Source organism: Bombus pyrosoma, linkage group LG8 (genome assembly GCF_014825855.1).
Source record: "Bombus pyrosoma isolate SC7728 linkage group LG8, ASM1482585v1, whole genome shotgun sequence".
Classification (NCBI taxonomy): Eukaryota; Metazoa; Arthropoda; class Insecta; order Hymenoptera; family Apidae; genus Bombus; species Bombus pyrosoma.
Window position 1 is genome coordinate 3,151,694 of NC_057777.1, and position 27,244 is coordinate 3,178,937.

General features: G+C 36.9%; 1 protein-coding gene and 1 long non-coding RNA gene across 7 annotated transcripts in view; one reads left to right on the plus strand and one right to left on the minus strand.

Annotated features, from left to right (window-relative positions):
- LOC122570040 (pleckstrin homology domain-containing family G member 3) overlaps window positions 1–27,244 on the minus strand; it is a 100,602-nt gene that overhangs the window by 67,957 nt on the left and 5,401 nt on the right. For 4 of the 5 annotated variants that reach the window (XR_006317651.1, XM_043731858.1, XM_043731853.1 and 1 more), the window contains exons 5-6: window positions 22,690–22,920; window positions 21,615–22,288 (exon numbers count right to left, since the gene is read on the minus strand). Coding sequence is in view for 4 of the 5 variants with exons in the window: in XM_043731858.1 (XP_043587793.1) it covers window positions 21,615–21,696 (82 nt within the window). In the remaining variant the exon portion in view is untranslated. The remainder of the gene's footprint in view (window positions 1–21,614; window positions 22,289–22,689; window positions 22,921–27,244) is intronic. The other variant, XM_043731854.1, reaches the window with a different exon arrangement.
- Window positions 16,672–19,703, plus strand: LOC122570050. 2 transcript variants are annotated; one of them, XR_006317669.1, is made up of 4 exons: window positions 16,672–17,183; window positions 17,351–17,613; window positions 17,721–17,908; window positions 17,985–19,703. It is a non-coding gene; the product is annotated as an uncharacterized LOC122570050 (long non-coding RNA). The 2 variants fall into 2 exon arrangements; XR_006317668.1 differs by having other exon boundaries at window positions 17,721–19,703.

Consider the following 27,244-nt stretch of genomic DNA (forward strand, 5'->3'; position numbering starts at 1 on the left):
TTGGAAGATTCCATTTGTCAATTAGGACGATTAATAATTAGAATATTGAATTGGAATATCCCTTTAGTTTATTAAGACATGATTTCTAATACGAATATTATAATTGGAAAGGTGTTTCAGTTTATTAAAGCTATTGCTAATTCGAATATCGAATTGGAGCGTTTCTTTGATTTATTAGGACCATTAATAATTAGAATATTGAATTGGAATATCCCTTTAGTTTATTAAGACCATTGCCAATTTGAATGTTAAATTTGAAGATTCCTCTTGTCTATTAAGACGATTACTAATTTGAATATCGTGTTAAAAAATTTCTTTAATATACCACAACGATTAATAATTAGAATATTGAATTGGAATATTCCTTTAGTTTATTAAGACCATTGCCAATTTGAATGTTAAAGTAAAAGATTCCTCTCGTCTATTAGGACGATTACTGATTTGAACAGCTTTAAATGAAATGAAAGCTTTAAAGTCGCTTAACTGAAGCACATGTGCATCTACAGAAGCAACTTTTATCCGTCTTCAATTACCGCTCTGCTATTTATACTAATTAATATTAAATACCTTTTTTTTCATAATTATCTACTAACCATATATGGTTGCGCGAGATAAAATCAGAAACTAAAATTAAATTAGAGTTTCATTCGAAGTATACCTCACGCGTTTGCAACAATTTAGAGACGTTTAAATGCTTACACACGGTGGTGTATACAAAGACGTGCAACGCGTATATTTAATTTCACTTGCTTCCTTCTAACATAATGTGATATAATTATCCGCAAATGATATGCTAATGATAAATGATTCCGTATATGGTAATACGGTAATATCTGCACATAGTTGCCCTAGATAAAAAGAGAAACTAAAATCAAGTGAAAAAGTTTCGTTCCAGCTATACTTTACGTACTTGCAATAATTTAGAAACGCCCAAGTGCTTATACGTGCTAATTTGTATTAATTAATTCCACGTTTCCTCTCTTCCAATACGATACATAACGTGATACAATTACCTACAAACTGCAAATAGTTCCCTGACAGAAAATCAGAAGCAAACGATCGGAAAATAAAATTGAAAAATTTCCTTCGTATTATACGCAACGTGTACGTGTTCGCAATAATTTCGAAATATCGAAATTTATGTACACGGTAGTGTATATCAAACACACCACGGACACGTTCATTTCATTTACTTTCTTCTCTTTTCTCAACCTTGTTTTCTCATTCCGACTGAGTTACGAGCCATTCTTCTCGGTGAAAAACGTTAATAAAATTCGTCGGGACGTTGCCGCGCTCGGTGGCTGATTAAAACGCGTAGTCGCGACGCGTCGACGCGTGCGCGTCTAATGCGCCACCAGACAAAAGTGTCTCGAGGCTGGCGATTTACGAGTTCGTTCACACTCTGCTTGCATATTAGGTACGCCACCACCGCCATTTGGCTTGGCTGCGAAAGTAACGCCACTTTTTCATCTGACTGAGAAAACCAGTTTCAAACGGTTCGTACATTGTCGTTAGATGGTGGATTTTTATGCGAATTCCTATTTCCATGAGTCCGATTTCAAGCATTGTTTCATTCATGAAATATCATCGCACGTACCGATGTACGGTACGTTCACATTCGATTACAAATTTTAGAGAAATATGCGTTTTACGAAAATATTGCCTTGGCAACTAAGTGATTGCGGCTTTTGTCATTACCACCTAATGACCAAATCCGCAATCACTTAGTTGCCAACCATAGACACGCGCTTACCAAGATGTACCGAACGACTTGCTCGTATTTGCGGTGGTCGAACTGCACTGAAGTTGTCGTTTAATTGCAAAATGGCGGCTGACGATGATTTTTTAAACATATTTTTTTAATTGGGTTTACTATTTATTCTTATTTAAAATTTGCTGGAAAAAAGCGAAGAATATTAACGAAACGTGTAATTTTTATTTTCTTTGACCGTCTTTAGCGTAATCTTCCTTCACGTGGTATTGGTGGAAGCCAAGAGACCGCACTCTGCACATATAAATTCAACTGTTCTCGGTATCGCGTATCTCCTCTACTTGTATATTGTTTTGAAAACGTTGGTTCGCTTATTGCTCGAAATACGATAACGTACGATGCGAAAAGATATAGAACGTAAACAGAAACGTTCAAACTGTATCGTAAAACCTGATACATTTGCTCAACCTACTATACAATTGACTCGATGCGACAAATAGGTACATATGTACAAGCACCACTCGTCTTGCATCAACTCTGCTCGGTTGATAAAAATGATTTTGAAAAATTATCGAAAGAAGATAAGTTGAAGCGAAAATTACCGCGTGAAAGAATCTCGTACTTTTACGAAGAAGAAAATCCTACGGTTCTTCTTTCATTTATCGCAAGATATGTAAACGAGTGCACGTTTAATCGCTGTATGTATTGAATACGATTCGAAAGAACTAAAAATACAAGGAATCATTGTTGCAGAAAATACAAGCAATCTTCCTGAACAGTAAAATCGTAATACATCGTTCGTCAGTGAAGAAGAAGAAACAATTTGTGGCGGCACTCGACAGCACAAATACCGCCATTCGACGCTAACTAACAATGGACGACGACAGCGCAGTGGTTAGCGCCTTAGGTTACGAACGTTCGGGACACAACACCCGGGTTCGAATCCCGGCGACACCCGAAGTCCGATTTTTCTTCCACGATTCTTAAATAGGAAGAAAATACAGCAATACCTCAACAGCGACATCTACAGCCCAGCAGCAACTAATATCACGGACAACATATATAATAATATATACACCTCAAATTGTTTATCCGCAGCTTTTAATATACTCGTTGGTGGAGAAACGAATATACGTGGCAATAAGAAAGAAATAATTTCGATGTGACACGAGCGAAGCTGTATTATTTATGCGGCGTGTCAACTTGGGAATCTTTATTACCGTTTCAAGTAAAAAAGATAAAAAAAAAAAATACAACGTCGTCGTCGAAAAATCAAGCGGATGATGCAACGCACGATTGCAGTCGGTGGTGCGGTAACGTGGTATTTTGAATAGCGTCACGCAAAGTTTGCGGTGACGGCGAAAAATGCGCGCGGCCCGACGTGACGCTTGCACGCGGGGCGCTAACAAATTGCAAAAGGAACAGAGCCAGTTAAAGGCGACGCGTACATTGTATAACGAGCACTGTTCTACATATTCCACGCGTTAGTCATGCATTTGTACTGTCGAGTTGTACGAGCGCAGCTACAAAGATAACGAAACCGATGAGGAACGACAAATCCTGTTCGAATGCCTTCTAGAAATATTTCTCTCGATATACGAGGCTCGTCCAGAAACTGTTAACCCGTGTTTACCTATACAAACCATAGGAAACGATTGACTCATATTTGCATCAGGTTGTCCGAAAAGTTCCTTTCGTTTTATAAGGAAGTAGAGTAGATACACAATATTTTTTGTTTTATTTGTTGTTTTATCGAATTACGTTTGATCCATTTTATTCTGTTGCTACAAAATGGATCTACATAACAACAATGTTGTGCATCCATTATTTCACTTATGAAACGAAAGAAACTTCTCGGACAACCTAATACGATAACAACATCGCCTAGCTTCCTTCATACCTTGCCATAAGTGATGCCAAATTTTTAAATATTCATATTTGTCTTTATACATTTACAACATCGCCATCGTAGCGTGCGTTTGAGTTGGCCAGACGAATCGAAAATCCCAGCTCTTCGAATGCTGCGGCTCATCATCTACTCTACGTTGATAAACTTACAAACTACTGAATTTTACTTTTCCATCTGGCGACTAGAGGCGCGCGATTCGCGCTCCCTGAAACAATGCGCCAGACATTCTACTTGCTAGGCAGTCCGCTCCCTTGGGACACTCAGGGAACCAAGCGGATCGACATCGTGACACGCCACGGTCGTGAAAGTTTCAGATCTAAAATAAGACCTGTTAGAGTTGTTCGGTAAACGTAACCGACGGATGCTTCAACAGCCACGACTCGTGGCCGTACTACCAAAGAAATCTTCCTTCAACCTCCCCCCAGGTGCATCTTCTTGCGCGTTTTCCGTTGACACGAACGTGCTACCTGTCCAATTGCCCGGTTTCTCGGACGATGCCGCGTGGATCGGCATTCCGTACAACAGTTAGACCGAATCACGGTGCAACGAAGGGAGAGAAGATGGACAAGGTAAGGTAGAAGAAAAAGCGGGCCGGTGTCGTCTGTGGCGATCCCGGCAGGGTCGGCCGACCCACGCTTCTTAAGTCCACAATTGACTGCGCGTGCATCCAATATGGCTGATAAAACCGGATCTCCGCGCGAGGGGTTAAGCTGACTGCTGCCATGTACGCGGCAAACTCGATGCCTAATGTCGTTACTCGTTACGATTCCCTTATATGTAACGCGCCAGGGATTGAGATAAAGCTTCGTTTACACTAAAGTGGTGGCCAAGCCACCACGAGAAGACCCGTTTAACCGCGTTGCTTTTCTTCCGACGATCCGCTCGACGATGCCGTTAACGAGGGAAAAATCATCCAACGTGGTCGATCGCGACGTGCAATTAGGCTGATACGCGAGGTCGCTCACCTTTCCGCTGATTGCCGTCTCGTGCGCTTCTTGGTGCGCAGCTTCCCATTAATATCGAGGCTGGAGTTTCGACACCTGGCACGGTGTGTCTCAGAGAGAACATCGGACTGGGGAAATTTGCCACAAAAGAGGTGAGAATTCGCTGGCTACGTTCGCATACCAGATTCGCAGCTTTACAGAGCGCGTTACACGGTGCGGCACGAGGATTCGCGACGAACATCGACAAACGCGTTTAACGCGCAGTTTTCCCGAGACTCGATATCAGGGGATCCACGTGAGTAGGTGAACCTTTGTTGGTATTTTCTCTGCTTCCCGTCTCGGTCTAAGTGTCTCTAGTATTTGTTTCTTTCGTTTAACCACACACGGTGAGGTTCGAGGCAATAGCGCCGTTGCCAGCAACGATGTTCCCATCTTTTCGACATGCGTCGACCAGAGATCAGTCTCCCTATCGTTTTTCTTCTTCTATCGTCATTCTCCTAATCGTCGACAGCAGTTTGGCAAAGAACAAAGTTCTTTGGCAGCGTTGAAAATCTTCTTGGAATTAGCGCGGTGAGAAATCCGCTGTTCGATCAGGTCGTCATTACGAATGGATTTCGCTAAACGGAAGATATTGGCAACGTACGTGTCGCTAACGACGATGTTAACACTTCACTGACTGATAGCCGATTAATCGGTTTCTCGTTGCCGACACTTACCAACCGATAGTCTATTAATTGGCTTTTTGTCGCCGATTCTTACCGACCAATAGCCTATTAATCGACTTTTTGTTGCCGTCGATTTTTCTCATTATTTGGCAGTTATTTGTTATTTAGTACTAAGGTACCTTGCTCAGTTGCGTCAGTTGCAAGCTTCCACAGTTTTATACCAATTTGAAAAACTTACCGTTCGCAATAAACGAAAAGAAAGGTATTGGAGAGTCTAAACCGAAACAGAGCCGGCGCCAGAGAGAATCTGCGCCTAAGCTGGCGGTCGCTGTTGAACAGCTAGCGGTCAGTAAAGTGTTAACGCCGGTCGTCATAGCGAGAACGCGGAGCGACAAAAACGGTTGGCTGCTGTTTCGTGGACAGGTGCGCATTACCGTACGATGGTCGCTGCGTGACAGCGTTCTTATCATCGTCATCGTCATCAACGCGTGCAATACACGTCTATAAAGCGACGTTTCGTGCACAGCGGAATGGAGGAATTTTCGCGCGAAGACGATATCGCTGTGGCGTATGATTCAACACGTGGGCGAATGGGATTAAAAAAGCCGACAAGATACGTTTAGATAGGCGGTCGCGTGAACGCATTAAACTCGTAAACATCCTGCGAGCAACGTGCTCTCTCGCTGCTGTTTATTACAGACGAGGAAAAGGATGTGTCCTGATTCCGTTTAGATAGTAATTATCGTTAATTATCGTTTCTCGCGTTCCCTTTTTCGCAAAATCGTTCGCCCGTGACTATTTGGCAGGCGAGGATGAAAAAGTAGATTATTCAGCACGAGCACGTGTAATTAATTTAATCGTGATTGCGATTATTTATTTGACCCGGGTGGGGGAATAGGGAAAAATAGGACAATTGAAAATGGAAAATGGAAAGACAGGAAGGTTTAATTTAAAATACACGGAAAAGAAAGAAACAGAGAAATTTAATGTAAATTGGAAGAATTGAAAAATTGTATCCAACATGAAAAGGATAGAAATAGCGAAGAATTAAAAAAAAAAATAGAAATTCTAAAGAATTTTATTTCTGTTTTATCATTTCATGTAACTTTCTTAAAAGATCAGATCATTTGAAAATTATTTATAAATAAGGGGATGTTCAAATATATTACTTGGCTTTGCTTACCTGTAATTACTCGTCTTATAGTTTACATAACACTGGCCATTTATACAAATTTTCTGCTGTAATATATTATATATATATATATAACCTTATATTATATATCTTCCTCTTTTGTTACAAAGTATTCATTTAAAATCGTTATCGTCGAGTATCGTGAAATAAGCACGGGTTTTTCATGCGCTAAATAAAGTTAATTTTGAAACAAATAGGATGCTAGCATCCGCGTGATATCCAATCGAGATTCCTATCGAATTCAATTAAAAACGCGGCGAGGGATGGAAAACGATCAACTTCGTAATTATAGTGCAGAGAAATCACTTTACACGGCAGTTGTTGATCGTTTAACATTGACTACCACGCCGAAATCACATGTTTCGCTCAGAACGCCACGGGAGTATTCTTATTATTCAAAGCATATAATGGCAAAATAATAATAAATTGATGGTGTAAGACAACATTCTTCCCCAATGGACCGGTTGTCTTATTGGTGGTCACGGTGACCACCGTTGCGCCTTGCTAACAGTTGATAGCGACATATTGTAACGAGGCTTCGTTTATTTAAACAAACCATTCGCATTCGTTGTTTCGTCGTAAGCAAAACGTACAGAATATATAGTTGAAACGTGTAGAGGATATTAGTAAACGGAATTTGCTCATTGTATATATAATAGTAAGGTATGTTCACACTTCTAACTTCAATTACACGATTATAAAGCAGTACTTATTTTTGAGCTGTGTTTATAATAATATTGGTAGATTACCCCTCAAAAATATGGATGCAAACACAGTGCACCGTTAGATGTGAGGTGGTTTAAGATGTAAGTGCCCAAGAAATACTCTCGATGTTCAACAATATAGTTTATTTAACAGTCGACAATCAACAATCGGCAATCAACAATCAACAATCAATCATCGACAATCGACAATCGACAATCGACAATCGACAGTCGACAATCAACAATCAACAGTCGACAGTCAACAATTAACAATCGACAATGAACAGTCGACAGTCAACAATCAACAGTCAAAAATCAAGAATCAACAGTCAACAATCAACAATCGACAATCAACAATCAACAATCAATCATCGACAATCAACAGTCAACAATCAACAATCAATCATCGACAATCGACAATCAACAATCAACAGTCGACAATCAACAGTCGACAATCAACAATCAACAATCAATCATCGACAATCGACAATCGGCAATCGACAATCAACAATCGACAGTCAACAATCAGCAATCGACAATCAACAATCAACAATCAACAGTCGACAGTCAACAATCAACAATCAACAATCAACAATCAACAATCAACAATCAACAATCAACAATCAACAATCAACAATCAAGAATGAACAGTCAACAATCTACAATTAGCAATCTACAATCAACAGTCAACAATCAACAATCAACAATCAACAATCAACAATCAACAATCAACAATCAACAATCAACAATCAACAATCAACAATCAACAATCAACAATCAAGAATGAACAGTCAACAATCTACAATTAGCAATCTACAATCAACAGTCGACAGTCAACAATCAACAATCAACAATCAACAATCAACAATCAACAATCAACAATCAAGAATGAACAGTCAACAATCTACAATTAGCAATCTACAATCAACAGTCAATAATCAATAGTCAACAATCAACAATCCACGCTTTTCGTCTATGTTTGCTTCGCTGTTACACTGAATCCTTCGCACGTAGCTGTTCAAAAACCGAATGAATCTTTGGACAGATTCTTTTCTTTTGTTGCCTCTCGATATCCCCACTACGCACGCGTTTGTTAGACCTTCGCGACCGTTGCCGTGTTTGCATTTTTCCGAATATTCGGCGGAAGGACGTTAGGGATATCGATGGTACACATTAGGCATGTCGGCCTTACGCTCTGATGGTATAGCGCTTTGTGTCGCGAAGCCATCGGAAAGTTCCGTCGTCGAGTGCCGCCACAGATGCAAGATTTGTTCTCATTTTTTTTACTCATGTTCTAATAAAAATGTTCAATTATTCAATGGGGCACTTTTATATCAAAGTATCTTCTATTTATCGGTTATATTCAAAATGCCCTAACTATCAATTTTCATACAATTTTTACAATTGTAAGAAGTTGAAGCGCTCCGGTCACCAATGACCACCGTGGCACAGGAGAAACCGTGGCGGGTCATATATGACCAACGTAGCAATCAAAGTGTTAACAGGGTTTAAGAGGGTTTTATCGATCGCGCGGAAACTTTATTCTCCGTTGCTTGTATTGTTCCGCGTTCGCTTATAGCTCACGCGTATGCATTATTTTATGTAACCAAGATTTCTATACTGAAATCCAATACGTTGATTATAATAGATAGACTGTGTGGAACTGCTGGCGCTATAATGTGATCCAAAAACAGTTATCCTTTTCTGTAGTTTAATCGAGTAACGACTGTACTTGGTAAAAATTAGAATAATCTTTGGATCATTTAAAAATTTGTTTCTCTGCTTTGGGAGAGACTTATTCGTAATACTTGGCAAGCTTCCATAAAATTCACAATTCACATTTTTCGCTATTTGTTAATTATAGTTGGTGTAATTTACATGAAGCTGTAGCAATTTGTATCGTAGTTTAGAACTCGCGTTCCTTTTTTCTTATTACGCTAATTAACATGGGCAATAATAATGGAAGCGAAGCAGAGTTTCAGAATAATTAAAAGGAAATTTCAATTGTTAGTAAATATCGTAATGCTCGTGGTATAAATATCGCTGCAACTAATCCAAGTAACAAAGTTGCAAGAGAGAATAGAATTTGAGGATTTATTTAAGAAATGTCCCAATTGCTAATCGTCACGCAATAACAAATATTTCAATAATTATCTCTTACGATAACTTGCAACAAAATAGGGCTGCAATAATTATTTTAATAATAATTACAATACAAATGTTTCATAATTATTTAACAATCTTTATCTCCCAATTTGGGTGATGAGACAAAATTTTCGGAATTACTTTTAACAAGATCACAATTATCAAGTACTACATAGCATAGTATTACTAATTATCCAAATTATTATTATACCAGCTAATCAAAATGCTTCAAAAATTCAATCCAATTTGAATTTAAAAAAACATTAATTAGATACTAATTAGATACTAAGCTGATTTAATCGAATTTCTAACACACAATTTACTAATAAATAGCAATAGCTAAATAAGTAACGACCAAACCAGTAAATCGCGAATTGCTGGAAAAACGAAAATCTATAGATTACCCGCCTCGAAAATCGCCAATTAAATTACCAATTAAACGTCTATCTGCCAAGAAACAATTACAACTCAATCGATGCCAATCTCAAACAGGTACATACCCACGCAACATTTCCACGAATGAATTGGCTGATCGCAGTGAAAGTTTGCTATTCCAAGATCCGACGATTAATGGCGGGTTCGCGTAAGAAGAAAAGCAAAAAAAAAAAAAAACAGAAAAAACACTACGAAACTCGGGGGAACGAACGTTTGAAAATCCGTAAGGGCGGCTATGGAAAGCAGCCGCAGTTTTACAATTTTTTTCTTTCTGCATTGCATACTTTATAATGTAAAACTTTTTTTTTTTTTTTTTTTTGTCGTCCAGTATCGACTATCCAACTCTCGCCCAGTACAGACCAAATATCTTCTATCTGTAAGTTCGATTTGTTGGCGACTAAAGTGAAATTGGATTAGACGATCGTCTGATCTTTCTGCTATCTTTTTCCGCGATACAATGTCTGAGATTCGGAAAAGAATGCAGCTTCAAAGCTGCTACTGTAAAATAAAATGATCGTGAGACAGGCCGCTGCGAGGTTCCCGATGTTCCGAAAGCGACGAACGTGAAGGCTGAACGCACGATCGAGACCAACGCACAGACTGAGAGAATATCAACTACTTTGCCGCTGGAACAACAGAAATAGAAATACAATTTGAACGAAAACGTGAATTCCAGCGTCCAAATACCGAAGTATCTTTTTCTCTAACGTTATCGATCATTTAAACCGGAAAATCTACTAATCGGATAATCAGTTGGTACCGGACAATTTTCCCTTTCCATTACAAACTATAACATTCTTATAGATTTTTATTGTCAAATTTCAGAAAATGAAAATTCATCTTTCTGGATTCTGATTTTTACCGACTGTAGCACGAGATGTGAGAAAAATACTCGCAGCGATCGGTCGGTACTGCACGACTTTCCCTGCGCGAAGCCGCTTACTAAAATTTCTCGCCAGTCGACCCGCCTGTAGCCGCCCTAAGACAGTCGACCCGTTCTCAAGATCCATATGCAATCCCAGGCCTGGCGATACGTGAGACAGCGTCGAGGGCAACGCCGTTCTCCTTTGGAGTTTCTGCACGTGCAACCACGGAGACCTGGTGTCGGGAAATCAAGTTCAATGGCGTCTCGGACGCGCACCGATCCCCAGTCCGCATACGAGCACGTTTTCGTGAACGCGGCGACGCATCTATTCCGAGGGACTCAAAGTTCAACAGAACTCGGTCTGTTTCTCTCTGTTTGATCGACTAGCGGATCGAAAATTAAACACAACCGAGAATATGATATAGTATGATATAAATAGCAGTATAGATAGGCAGATGTTCATTTTATTTTATATATTTTATTTGCAAGTTCGATACAAGATGGTAATTGTACTATGAAAAGTTTTATCTTTTTGTTGTTTCGTAACGTGAAACTCAGGGCCACGTTTCTTGTACATTGAGACACTGCGAATGTAAACTTCGTAGCTGCTATTTCGAAGGATGTAAGTTCGATTGAACGTTATTACGAATAACGCTACGATAGCGAAGGTGGTAGAGTGATAGATTCATTGGAATTACTCTGTCACGAGTTCGAATCCCTCATCATCGAAGAGTTTTTCTGTACTTTGAAACGCTACGTGAATATAAAAAAAACTAGGCTTTAGATTCGTAGAATCCTTTTCAAATGCGATAGCATTGGAGAAAATGAGTTTTCACTTTCTCCCTGTTTCATCTTACGTCCACAGCTTGAAGCACACTTTCCATGGAAACTGACACTTGGTATCTTGTAAAGTATACAATTATCGAATTTGTAATAATATCGCAGAAATGACAGTTTTCTGCCACTGTTCCACTGTATTTTGAGGTTAGTTTGATCTAATCTCTTGTATCTGTAATAACGCACACTCTTGAAGCAAATTATCCTCGAGTTTCTTACTATTTAATGGTTTTAGGGTATATTTCATAAAAAGTAGCCTTAAGTTCAAGGACCAACTGTTGAATGCACAAGCAGTATCGCGGAAAATAGTTATTTCCGTTTAACCGTCCTTTATTTTAAGGTTAGTTCGAGCAATGGAAACTGGTTTTATATTTATGACTAGGCGCAATGAAAACTGGTCTCGTATATTTGTAGCTAGGCATAATGAAAACTGGTCTTGTATTTAAGGATCAATAATTGATTACTGTCGTGTCGATCGTTACTGTTCAGTAACGATGTTTGATCGATTTGAAACGTTGATTGATTGTTTATTAAAGCGATATTCTAAATTTTAGCAGCGAGTGTCAGGCGAGACACCCTGTATATAGAAGCATCCCTAAGAAATGTAATACAGGTACCTCATTAAGGGTTCGAATAACCCTTTGCTGATAGAGGGTAAACCTCGCGTCTCGTTCCATGGAATATTCATATGTAAGGTTTCCGAACTTTAACACGTGCTTGTGTGTAGTACGCCGCGCGTAACGAGATCCAATTATCAGCATACCGAACTTAATTCCCAATTCCCTAACAAGACGCAGTGAAAAACCTCATCGCTGATCGTACATCGCAGAAAGAAAATTACTATAGAAATTGGAAAATCGAAGAGAGGAATGTTAGTGCAAAAAGTTACAGAATTGAACAGGGGAATGTTGTTACAAAAGTAACTAAATTGGAGAGAAGGATGTTATTACAAAAATGACTAAATTGGAGAGAAGCATGTTACTACAAAGATTACTAAATTGTAGACCATTAGGAAAAATTGAAAATATAGAGGCACGGCTTACTGAAACAGTAGTGCAACGAACATCGTGTTGTCCACGTTCAAGGCGATAAAGTTACTAGAAAATTTTTCTATACGTGTTACGATCGAGCGTCAGATAGACTTGTGCAAATTTATATTTCTACGAGCCCGATTAAAGGCATGAAACTAACGAGGCATTTGTCTCAGACGCTATTATAGAAATTATTAAAAAGTATAACAATTATGATAATTATAATACTATTACGAATACCATAGATAGTACAATACCTTAGACATTATATATATATTGCCAAATATTATGTGCGTTCTATGCGTTTGTACAATTTTAAATTCCCTATATAAGTGCATAACCATTCTACCAACCGTCATAAACATCCCCAGTCTAGTCACAAATCTGAAAAATCTATCAAGCGACCAACTCGATATCGATCAATCAAGAAAAATTCCCTATGCCCAAACTGTTGCTGTAACATTCGCTTTATGTAGATATCCGTCAAGAAGACGGACAAACGAGACTGTCACGTCAGCTTCCTTCCACCATAACCTTATTGCCACACAAATAACCATCGTCCTCCGCTCTATGTGTCGCCCACTTGTTCCCACATCGCGTGATACAGGTTGTCTGTTCGGTGCGAGCTCTATCCAGCAGATCTCTCTGTTTAACTTTGTTGCGAATATTTTTCAAGAGAATCCTATAGCCAATTTTCGTAACTATAAAATTATGAAAATGCGCTATACTACAGCAAGGATTTCGAAATTTTGTTAGCCCCGTAACAAGCAGATCGTGGATTTTTAGGCGTTCATAGAAAATCTACAGCATTTAATTTAAAATTAATATTCAGAAAGATGGAAAATATGAATATTAGAAATAATAAAAAATAATATTCATAAAAGTACATAATTTTTAGTAGATGAAACAAATCTCGATTCAATCTACTTCGTGAAAATATAAATTTGACCTAAGAAACGATCGTCATTGATTTCTCGTTTCAACTTTATTCTAAGAAAGTTGTCCGGTTGTATAAGCCCGTTGTTGAACGGAGACAGAGATGAGATTAAAATATAGGGAATTTAGATTAAGAGGAGCGCAGCAAGGCTAACCAAATTTGTCCGACGAAACTGTACACACGGTGCTATACAAACTATGACGAGAAATAGGTACACTTAATCCCGCGCGTGTGACAAGATCTATGAAAGAGCTCTTTCTAAACACGATGCAGTAAAGGCGTAATTCTTAAGCTGCGTATCCAGGTGACTCATTTTACAAGTATGGATGAAACCTATGTACGTAAAAGCGAGATTAAATTCGAATTTTTACGGGGAGATAATAGAGCAGAAAGATAGAAATTTTTAAGATACAGAGATAGTACGACTGTAGTGGTTGAAAATATGCCGCGAAGTTATATGTTTAGTTTCGTCCCTGAAATATTGTGGGTCACCAAAATTGAACGTACTGTAGCAACGTAAAAGTGATAAAACATCGTGGAGAATTTTTCTAACGTTAGTCGTAATGCAATAATGTAGAATCAACAAAATTGAACTCGCTATTGTCGATATATAATTAACAAAATCACCGCTGAATATACTGTAATTTATACAAAATCAATGGGATGTATAAAAGCAACAAGATATAGTTCTAAAAATATACTAACGTTAGCGACGAAAATTGAACTCACTGTAGTCAACAGACGATTAATAATATCACCACTAGCATATACCAGCTTATGCAAAATTAATAAGATTAATGAAAGTAACAATATGTTACTCTAAATTGTTTTAACGTTAACGATCATCCAAAAGCGAACCATCCAAAATCACTCCTGAATACACTGTAGTTGATAAAAAAAAATTAATACAGTCGATAAAAGCAACTAAACATTATCCAAAATTATTGCAATGTTAACCATAACCAAAAGATGGACCATCAAAATTGAGCCCGCTATGGTCGACGTACGATTAACGAAATCACAAAATTCAACAATAACAGAATCTTGGTTAAAATTTGTCGAGCATAAAAGATACACAGTAGACACATTATCAATGTGAAATACAATGTGAATCAGCCTGTATACAATAAAGGAAGGATAAATCGTATTGCTTAAGCCGCGGTTACAAATGAGCCCGCAATAAGCATTAGAGATAATATTCCCTCTTATCTTCATCTGCTTCGAAACGCAGGATTAATGGAGGCGATGTGAATCAGCCTGTAGATGCACCTATGAGTCTATATATTCGCGGCGCAAGCACTTGGCGTTACAAATGCAGCCGGAGGAGCATGACACGCCTACGCTTTACTAAGCCCACACGAGGACAGGGCCGTAGGTATTGTGACCCAGGTGTCACATGGTGGAATGTTATTTGTCAACCGGACGATCCACCAGGAATGTTAACGGATCGAGAAAATGGCCGTTTTCATAGTGGATCATGATCTGTGTTAAAAGGATAGTTTTATTTACGCTTATTATTATTATTATGAACACGTATGCGATTACTACAACGCAAAGTATATAGCCGTGGCATTCGAACGTAAGAAACTGAAGGAAAGAATAAGCCTGAGTTCGCCGATTCCGTAAAACGCTAACAAAACCATGTCAAAAGTAACGGTGAAGAAGAAAAGAAGTAGAAAAAGAACTCGATACACGAGTTTCGTGATTTAATAACAAAATTGGAACGAGATACGACTGTGGTGTAAGTAGAGTAGTAGTACTAGTAGTAGTAGTAGCGATATTTGTAGTACGTACACGATGCAGTAAAATTTCCAAGAAATGTATATACATATATAGAAGTTAGGAGACATTCGTTGCAAACACTGCCTTAATGAAACATCAATACACCGCGTGAATAGTATTGTTAAATGTATATCTATGTATTAAGAAAATGAAAAGGAGGTAACACGTGGTAGAAAATACCTGGCTCGAACAGAAGATAGAGAAGAGAAATCGAAATAAAGGAAACAGATTTACTGAAAACGCGGACTTACGAAAAAGTATAACATTTATACGTAGGATGAAAAATCAACTACTCTACCCTTAAAAAAAATAAAAAATAAAAAAAGAGAAGAAATAGGACAAATTTACTCTATCCGTTAATATGACAGAAACAGGTAAAAGAAATATTATGGAAACCGTTTTAACGATGCCAAGCGACGATGGTTCGTTTATTCGGTTGAATTTTAAGCAGTTCCGGGGCTAGTCCGGTCCTATAAAAATCCAGACGGAACCAGAGAGTCGGTTGCTCGATTTTTGGGCGTGCACGAGGACGGGAATACATGTGACACAGGCGCACACATTTTGTGTGCGAGCGCGGATACAGACGCTTGTATACACTGCCGCTCAAAGATATACAGCCACTTTCTTACTTTTATCCAAATATAAAAGTATATAATTACGATAGTTATATAATATAAGGTAATATAGTTGGAAAATTACAGGCAGGAAGACTCGGCACGGTTTTATTCTTTATTAAGGCTATCGTAGAATATTACGACGCGATAAAATTTGTTTTTGAAAGTTAATATGCAATAAAATGTTCGAGACATTTATAAGCGTCAAACACTACGGAGCTGTTCTTTTTGCTTTAAGGAGCTCATTATACGCGGCTCGCCTGATTGTCAAGCTTCAGATAAGATAAGGAAGGATATTCCAAATTGACTGAGAAACTATCGTGATCGATAATAGCAACGATATTTAAAACCGTTTCATACGTCGACAGAACATATATTTAATGCTAATAAACAATCTAGAAAAAAAAGATAAATGAACCAAAAAAAAGAAGAAAAAATTTTCACATGACGTACGAAGTATCTAATTCTAATAAACGAGAAGATACTAATTAGTATATGTAACAAGTAAATACATATCGCATTTGATCAGTGAACTCCTAATTCTTCCTTAACTATATTTTTAAATACCCCCCCCCCCTCATTTCACGTGTTTCACTTGCAACGTACTGCAAAAGACAGTCAATGGATAACAATGGAATTAAACAATTTTTGCGTCAATTATATCGAATATATAATATCGCTCATCTAGAACGTCTAAAACCGGCAATTAAAAACAACCGGGCGTGACTCGACGTAGGGCTTTTCAAAGGGGTTATTCGTACGCGATTAGTAAGAAAATTAAAAGTTGCATTATGTTGTTAATAAAAATCGACGAAGTTACACGCGCTATATTCGCGAACAAATAACGCGGATTTGGATCATTTAGATTTATAGGAAATTCGCAAGCTGCACAGAATCCGCGTAATACGAGAAGGTACACAGAATATCCAAACTACAGTGCTTTCTTTGCGATGCTTGCCAGATAATACAGTTTCCTACAGACGTTCTACTTTTTCTCGTTATATCCGGAAAAATACGAATTTGCAGAAAAATCCGCAGTCAACTTATGGGCGTCAGTGTACACGTAAGCGAATCGAGGAAAGCGACGATGCTCTCTAAGCTACATCCGGCAGAGCGGCAGTTTTTTGTGCACCGCGTCGCATCCTTAAGTTCGCCACACTTGTTTCGCTAGTAGCAGCGCCCTCTTCGTGACTATGATGCGCGAGCATGGAAGCGCGCGCGCAGATCGGCGCAACAACGAGGCGCGCTTCACCGTAGCGTGCAACTGAAAATCAGAAATTTCCGCGCGCTGATAGATCACAGAGTGCAACGAGCTACTCTCATCTGGTCCCGCCTCTCTACCGGCGATCGTGAGATCGTCCACGATTTACGGAATAGTCGAAAGAAGCAGCAGATATTGTCAACGTCTCAAGGTTCTCGGCGCCATTGCGGCCTGTCGATAAATATTAACGAATAAGCAATATCGAAGCACATCGACGAACCGCATTTTTCTCACAATTTAACGTTAATAGTTTAACGATACGTTCGGTTTCGAGTTAGCGTTCGCTCGAGCAGAAAACTCATGCAACTGTTATTTCAGCATTGTCAATGAAGAAACCAAGGGAGGGAAGAGTAAAGGCGGCAGTGGCTCTTAAGAAGAGATACATTTTCGCCTACGAGTTCGTCGAATGAAATTCGAATATTCGCTGGGAAAGATTTTCCCTTTGCACGATGAACGTTGAAGAAATACTGGTAACGTACAGTGAACGTCTGAGGATCCTCTTGGATTTTGAACTCTCAGTATGGCTATTAAGATGGCGTACAATTAGGGAGAAGATATAAGCGAATTGATAATGGAAATAGGTAAGAATAAAATTGCGTGAAATTCAGTATGTTTATGCAAAATAGTAAATGTTAATTGTAACTAAATTCGATAATTTCATTTATTTGATTTGATTCAATGTTGTTAGCCCAACAAGCTTTGAAGAGATCTGTCTATACTTTTCCTATGTGCTTTTTACCTTGAAGACTTTTGTTACTTTTGCGGAAACTCGAATATTAAATAAAATGAAATGTTAGTTGAGGAGCGTGGAAGAAAATGAAGGAGGAAAAGAGAAGGAGTAAAGCGATATTTATTGTCGGTTTTTACAAGTAGAAAGTAAGCAAAGTTGATTATCGCTCTGTTTCTTTTAGGGAAATCCTTAATTGGTATCGATATACCTTTTTCCCAATAGTTTCTCTCTTATCCGGCTAGCGATGTAACTCGCGCAATAACATACACGCTGTTGGCACGCGATTTTATCAACGCAGTGAAAAACAGGCGAAACGAAGAAGAAGGAACTGCAGGTTATGCTAAGATAACTGGTTGAAACAGAAGCAGAATCGAAACAAAGTTAAATTTACAAACATTTAATTTGAATCTAAATTTCTATTTATGGGATATCGTATTTCCCCATACAATCATAAAATGTGCACAATATCGTTTACCATCTTAGTTCCAATGTCTCGCACCAATTATTATTTCTTAGTGTTCCCTGATTATTTTAACGACATATGTATAATTTTCTAAAGTAGAGTTTATAATCTTGCGAAGATTACAAAAATTCCCTGGTCCGATTGACTACATTGTTGTAGAATTATTTTAACGTAGCCCCAACATTGTCACGACGATCGACTATGCCAAATAAAATTATAGATTTTAGATAATTTTAACCGTGATTTTTCATATTTGCTATTCCTAGTGTTTCGAAAGCTTACATGAAAATAAGCTGTGAATCATTTTCTATTTTAAAAACTTTCTATTTCGATGCTTCCTTCGATCCAACCGAGAAGAAAATTACAACGGAAATTCTTTGCGATACGATATCGATGACCGTTGTAATATTTCTTAAGAAATTTCAAAATGCAAACTAAAATATTTCATAATGTGTGCGATGAGAAATATGTGCCTTGATGTCTCTGGGTTCTCAATTCAAAGCTATTGCTTCTTTTATCTTTAACTTACGGAATTAGAAATTGGTTTAATTCAATCAGCATTAAAAAACGATATTTTCTCGTTGATCTAGTTCTCTTGTGCAATAAAGTGGATGATATTGTAATTTTTATTTTGTTCGTGTTAATGAGAACGTCGTCATCTTGAGAGCACACGCGCGGCTGAGAACCATTGATAATTTTATCGAACCAATACTTGCCTATGTACTCGTTCCGATTGATAGTATCGATGTTCGCAATAGCTGTTATCAATCTCGCGTACACTTCTTTGATTTTACAGTTCCAGGAATACAATTCTCTATTTACATTTTTCTCCGCGATTTTTTATACAAATTTACAAAGACCGTAGTCAAGGATGGATTGCACTTTTCAACTGGTGCGAGAAAAAGTGGAATATTAAATTTGATACACGTTGGAAGAAATGTAGTATGAAATTGTACTAATCGTGCGAATTAATTCATCCATAGGTATCGCTAATTTGAAGTATTATGCTGACACAGAAAATACAGAAGCAAATTCCGATCTGTCCACAGTCTTTAGAACTGCAACGAAAGAGTTCGAAAATCCGAGAAGTAAGCAATTTTTGTCTAACCAACAACGTATACTAAGATAAAAAATAATTTGAAAAGCATATAATTAAATATGCGTGTATGCTATGATTCCAACAAATGATAACGTAGAGTATTTGCGTATCTACCATATTGTTACTTTCTCCTGAAAAATGATTTCATATCTCATATTATCTGTTACTCTACTGCTCTTAAACCTCAATTACAAAGATAATCTTTTTAATTATCCTGTTCGAGATTTTTATGCTGCAATCATTGGCTGATTAAAGTCTTTGAGGCTGGGGACTATCGACTGAACAAAGGAGGAAACAATCTCAAGCTAGAAAAATGGGGAAGGGAGAAGGACTTAAAATGAAATAAATTTGCATAAATAAAATAAAGAGCCTGCTATAATCCCTGTCTGACAATAATAAAAATATTCTAACCTAACCTCTATATTGTTGAACTGATTGACTATAATTTCGATTGATGTTTCTCATATTTAATATTCCTAAATCTTATATAAAAATCTCACATAAAACAAATTGCGATAAAAAATATTCCAACCTCATTCCAACATTGCAAGGTTGATTTAGTAATTAAAATCATAAAGTTCTACCGACTAGTATTTGATATGTTAACAGGTTAGTTTGATATATCAATAAATTAGTTTGATATATCAATAGGTTAGTTTGATATATCAATGTAGGTTACTCTCTTTCTCATATCAATAAATCACATCAAATTTACTTTAAACTTGTCTAGGTTAGGTCAGAAGTTAGTTAAAAATTATTTTTCTCTCCATTTTTATATCCACAGTGTTTGGCTTGTTGTTCATTTTTATGTTGATATATCAAATAAGTACCGTCTTATCTATGATTCCTCATATTTTAATGTTCTTAAATTCGATTCGTCGAACATAATGATTTAAACCATCATTTCTTTTTTCTGTTTTCAACAGTTCGTCTGGTATCGCGTTACCCTCGTCCAGACAACCAACGAGGCGAATTATCCACTCGAAAGAGGACGCGCGATTGCATTAGAGACAATAAACACGCGACGATCGTTTACAAGCGGTCATGATTGGCGGTTTCTTTTCGCTACCGTTCGTAAATTATTACTGACACGAAACGCAATATCATTTCGCGCCTTACTTTATACCAAATTTAACCTAAACCCTCTATATCCAATGTAGGACAAATAATTTTATTAATTTTATTTAAATTTCAGTCTTTCGTAAACAAATATTTCAAATATTTCACGTGGAAACCTATTAGGTATTGTAGTAGAAATATTAATAAGTAGTTGTTAATTTTCTTGAATTTTTTTGAAAGCCTGAGATAGGCTAGAAACACGATCTGAATCCTAAACGTTCCATGTTGCATATGGTGTTAACAAAAAGAAAAGCTTGCACACGGAGGGTTAAAATGCTATTTTCCTCTTAGTAAAGCCCACGTTTTACTTGCATTGTTTATCGTTTCGTAACAACGTCCACGTACAAGCAAATAATAACCACGCACATGCCAGCGATAAAGAACCGGCGCGTAGCTAACGTCAAATTTCAAACTACATTGTAGAAACCTGAAAACTATTACTCATCGACAAACTCTATGGAACGATATCGAAGCCATAGAATTAAAAGAATACGATCATCCATATTCTCTATTGTTTTATGTCAACTTAAAAAATATATATCTCTACAATCTATCAAAGTACATATATTGACGTCACTATCGTCAGATATTAGACATCATCACATATCAAACACAGACGAAACACAGTACGCACGCGTATACGCAGATTATGTACCTATATATACATTTGTATAATATATTTAGCTCTGAAAACATGTGCGCTGGTGATTATGAATGTAGTCTAGTCTGTATATTGTTGGAAATGTTTCACTTTTGCGTTTAAATATAAAATGTATCATATGTAAACCATATTCATTATTCATTTTATAATTGCAATTGAATGCAACAGATCTTCGTGAATCATTTTAATATTCTTCTTTCTCTGAACTATTATCTGATAACACGTACCAGAATAATAATTACTTCCTATTTAACAAATCATAAATTTACCAAGGAATACATAACCTGGATCCTTATCAAAATTAGCATAAACTGGAATCGAAATATGAACATATATCCGCTATATCCATTCTACAAAAATGCTGTCCTATTACTATAGGACCATCTATGTCCTATTACTATAGAAACAATCTAAAAGATAAATTCAATTCTTTCAAACCTCTAACTTAGACAAGTTTCATGATCACCAGAGAACATACGAAGGAATAGACATCAAAGAAAACAAACTCACCGAAAAAGTCCTCCCAGCTAACGGATCCATCCGAATCCACGGCGTTGGCAGCCGTGGTCTCCGCGTCCGCCTCGCTGTCCATCTCGTCGCATCAAATCCTACGATTTTTCCCGCAAACAGTCACACAACCGACGATCCTTTCTCGTTGTCACTGGTCCATGAAATTTTGCACAACCACAGAATGGTCCTTACTGCCGTCACCGACGTTGCTCTTAATATCGAATCGTCTAACACACGTCACATATCTCATGTGCGCGCCACCGATTTATTTGGCGCGTTGGAAATTCATCGAAAGGGCAATGCAACGGCGAGAAAGGGCAAGTACATGGATCGATTATTTGAGACGAGTTAATTGAAATGACGGAAAGAAGAAGTAAAACGACATCCCTTTAGCACGCGGTCGCGAGACGGACTGAGAGAGCGGCAGCCTTCGACCCGAGCCGACCGACCGTGCCGGCAAGTCAACGAATCGGCAAACAGCCGCCACTAACCCATACACTAAACCGTTCGTTCGCTCTCTGCTCAAGCGTTCCTCCGCTCTGCTCGCCGGCGAGTCGCTCAATGCAACGACTGTCCTCTCGGCGGAGGCGAGCGCCGTTCATGTATACGCTAGTGCCGAGTTTACTGGCCACGATTTCGTCTCAGTTTCTGGCCGCTGTTATCCCCGCTGGATACTGAAAATGAATTCATAGAATTAGCTTCTGGTATTGGATATAATATAATATAAGGTATTTTGTAATTATATGAATTTTGTGCACTTTTGCACCTTCAGATCTCCCATAAATACATAAGGATCTACAGCCTAGCTACAGGAATCTTTTTTCCTTTTTAGTAGAGTTTTATAGAAAATTTGTTACTTTTCTTGGAAACCGAGGAAGCTACAAGATTGCTTTAATTTTGTATAATGTACTGCCACTTTAATATTTGTGTAGTAATCCTAATAAATAACTGTTTTTTGTTTCAAAACAGTTATTGGTTTGTAGACCAGTAATGTGAGATAAATATACATATCTGACTTGCATTCATTGAAGAAGAGAAATAATAGATACTTGAGATTTCTAAGAAATACACATACCTCCCTCGATTACTGGCCAGATAAAGTGGTAACTCGTGGCCAGTTAACGAGGCACTACTGTAAATCGCCGTACGTCGGCCGGTCATTGAATTAGGAGCATCGAATATGTATTTTTAACCCTTCACGCTGCGCCGCCGTCCGCCTGCCCTGGCATCGCTGGTGCTGCTTCTTGTTGCGTCTTTTTCCGGCGTTCCCGCGCCGTTTGTGTGTGACTTTTAGGATGGTACGTAACTGGAAATATTGGGAAACAGTTTCATGTTTATTTGGAATTGTGCGGTTCGAACGGGAAGTAAAGCCTTCAACGATGACTCAATTGAGCTATCCTTGAAGACAAATTGGCCAACTCTATTTTCTTAACCTCTTAATTTCTGAATTTTGGCCACTAGGGGCTTCTTGTGTTTACATAGTGTGAATCATCTGATTATTCTACTTGATAAAAAACTGTGAAATCCTACGAGTGAATCTTATAATCTAGAAATAACAAATGTTATTAACAGACTTGTCGCCATTAAGCATCAGAATCTATTAATACCAACAACGTGTAATTTGACTTGTAGAATTATTATTAATTATAAAACTAATAAAACTAGTATAAGTTAGATTGTATAGAATTCTTTATTTAATTTCTCAATAACTGAATAATTAATTTCAATGAAGTTTGGCTTCGCCGTAGCTGAATTACTTTTATAATAATTATGATTTTATCCAAATATCATTTTTGTTATTTGTTCTAAATTCAAATCTATATACTATCTAAATTAACTACACATCTGAATAAAACGATTATATTTATTCGTTATGTTTTATGAATTTTTGTCATAACCTACATCAAGTTAGAATATCCTTCATCGCAGTGTTGGAAATGGAAGAAAAACCGCCAAATCCTATAAACAACACGGCGTCCCAATATGGCGGCCTAATCGCTTAAATTTTGGTTACTAATGATTTTTTGAATAATTTATTAAAACAAACGAAATTATAGAGATAATCTAACATCTAAATGTTTAATCGTTGCATAATGTAGCTATGTGATTAGTATTTTGAAAAGTTTCATTGGTAATAAATATTTTTCATCTAAAATCCTTATGGAGTCATCGAAGACTTTTCTTGATTGTATAAAATGAATTAATTTATAAGCATAGAAGCTATAAAACATACTGCGAACATCCATATAGTATATACATATAATTGCTTAAGAAGTGTTACCTGTAATCTGCATTATTTTCGGTTAAATAAATAGTTGTGCTCGATCGCGAATAAACTCGACCGCGGTATGAAACATTCGAATAACAGACGTATATGGACTAACAGTATATGGGCATTCCCCCCACTTACTTTAAATTCTATTCCCCTACTCTCTATTTACGCCAAATACGCATGCGCGCGAGGAATAATTATAAAATGTTAACGCGACGTTCGTAACTTAAAAATATTATAAATTTGTGTCCACATATAATTCAATATCTCATGATATTGACTAAATACTTTCTTCATTAACTAATTAAAACATCAATTAATGTATTGGGTACAGTTTTTAGGATATAAAAGTTCCATCGTATGTTATGACTGGACTGCGGATTTTTATGCAAATTTCTATTTTTATGAATACATGTACAGAAGTAAAATTTAAATAGAGGTTTATTTAACCTATTAAAAATTATGCCGAGTGTTCTACTTTGGAGGTTTTACATATTTTTGCATATTACATTTGTTCTATGCATTTCTGCACCTTTATATTCCCTATGAATGCATAAAATTCTGCAGTATAGTATTATTATACGAATGTATGTGAGTGATAACCTTTTTAGTGTTTTCATTTTAGTATGTTGCGTGATTATATGTATATATACATATGCATGCGCGTATTTACTTGTACCTTCGTTACCGATTGTACAGAAATCCTTTTACCATAGGGGACTTTACAAAAACTTCCGCGAGACAACATGTGGCGCAACGATCTCGAGCACTGAATTAAATCGCTTCTTTTTAAATAGAAGAACATTTCTTCCCCTTTCTCGCGTGAAATTTGATTTAAAGCTAAAGCAAGGTAATTTCCACTATTTAATTTTTTAAATAAAATAAATTATATATAAAGCGTAAGCTATTTACTTCCAGGTAAAGGAGCCGCTCTATATTCAAATTAGACAATCGTCGAAATTCTCGAATAAGAAATTCGAAATATGTAGTAAATAATTAATCTTGAACTTCCAGAAAAACTTCGAAGGATATTGACTTTCAATTTCCACGGGTAGTTTTCGAATACAAACATTATCGATCTCGAATTTTTTAACTCAGGTCACAAATTTTAACCTTCCAAGATCAAAGATTCGTGTACTTTATATTCAAAGGTCAAAACACGACAACCTCAAAGTTTCAAAGTCAAAATGAAAACTCCAATTTTACTAAATGCAGCGAGAAGACAAGAAGCTAATTTAAGGTCTGCAATGCATTAGTACTATGTCTAAACTTAAGATACTTGAATTCCTCCAACATTATCGGTATCATAGTATTAAAGATCCAAGTGTAAAAGCTTTTTATGACTCAGAATCGACGCGATAATCGTCCATAGATCTTCAAGTGTCATATCTATGGATTTATTAGAAAAAGGTATCGTAAACTTTTTACAAGTTTTAAACTGTAAATTAAAGAAAGAACTTTTTTAATACTCATGAAGATTTTTTAATGAATTTGAAGTTCAAGGTCACGACAGCTGAGGACGTTAGCACGAAGATCGTATTCTAATGAAAGCGTGCTGCCATGCCACAGGGGCGAAAGACCCTCGATATCGATTTTCAAGGACATTTGCCCAGTATATCCACGAAATTACTATCCGTGCATGTATATTGGTCGACTTATTTGGCCTAAGTTGATGGAGTAACCTTCTTTTTCTACATATATGTATAATGCGTAACATTTCAAATTTCTGATTTGTTTCTACATTTTCAGATAACGAGGCATTGAATAATTCAGAAATAACTGTATAATTAGATCGCATTTACATAATGTAGAACAATTGCTTGCGGCACACAGCAAATTTTGAATATTTTCCTAATTAATTTCGTAATTTTTTCTTTCTTCCGTACGCAAAGTACTTCGAAAGAGATTGAAAGACCTGCTTACCATTTATATGCACCTATATGTGCAACTATTTTATCTACGACATATTGTAATAAATATTGTAAAAATCAACAGCAAGAAAGTTATTATCATTCTGTTACCAACAACGAATAACATTGGAAAAACGAGGACAAGTATTCTATATATAAAAATCACTGAGATTGATGAAATTAAGTAATTAACAAGGTATATGATACTATAATATATGATAATATATTATACATACATGTAATTTTATTATTAATCTTCCTATATAACCGATTTAAATATTATTTTATTTTAAGGAAATATGGTAATAATCAGTAACAACAATAACAAAACACTACTTATATATTAGTAATGTATAATATTTTCCTTAGACTAACACCTAATTGTACATATTCTTTATGCATGTACTCTCATTATTACCTGCCTACACTGAACAAAATTCCAATTACGTTATTCCACTTTCATTTGAATATCAAAACCAATAATCGCACTAGGAATGAATTGTCTGTCGCCATCAGGATAATACGCTACTAAAATACACATAATACTGTATCACAGTTATAAAGGAACAAAAGGAGACCCTAAGAGAAGTTTGTGGCTGTGATGCAACAACTGTGCCAATGTCATATTTATACAAAAATAAGTTAAACCTGGTACTGAGCTTCTAAATAATCGTACACTCAATATTAAAAAAAGCGACAATTTGAAACCCTATCTAGAAACGACTATAATGGCATTTGCACGTGCGAGTGCCAAAATTTTGCATAAAATAACTTTTCTGGAAAAGATACCAAAGACAAAACATAAAAGAAACAAATAGCGTAAGCTCTGAATCTCCCTCGTACTGCACCAGAAAGGAAATTCGAGACAGCAGAAACTTCCGTGTCAGAAATTATTTGCACATGAATTTTTGAACGTATCTTCAAGCGAGCTACTATCGCAGCTTCGTAAGTACCGGCAATGCTACTTCTTGCACCGAGTCACAGACACAGACAGATGCCAGAATACACGATAATACGCATAACGAGCAAAATCATACAGCAAGTTTTTTCCTCGTTCAACGTAAAACCTCTTCTCGCTCAATATATTATTATTCTCTCGATATAAGAGTCTCAGAGCACGTACGTGAATTTTTATGAAAAATCTAATATCCAAGTTTCGAACAAACGTACGTGTACGAGCTTCGTAATGCAATACTACGTTCAGCTAACTCTACACAGAGCCTGCTGCAGTAACAGTCTGAGCGAAAGCTCAATAAAAAAAAAAAAAAAGGAAAAAAGAAGAAAGAAAAATCATACAACGTTATAAAAGGTTAACGACAAAATTTTGGGTCACGTACGACGGTCTGTCTGTTCTTCCCGTGGCTTTGACTCGTTTCAAGCCTGAATTCGTCGATCTAATTGGCCGTCATCAGTCCGTAAACTACGATATCACCTTTCACCTACGTCGG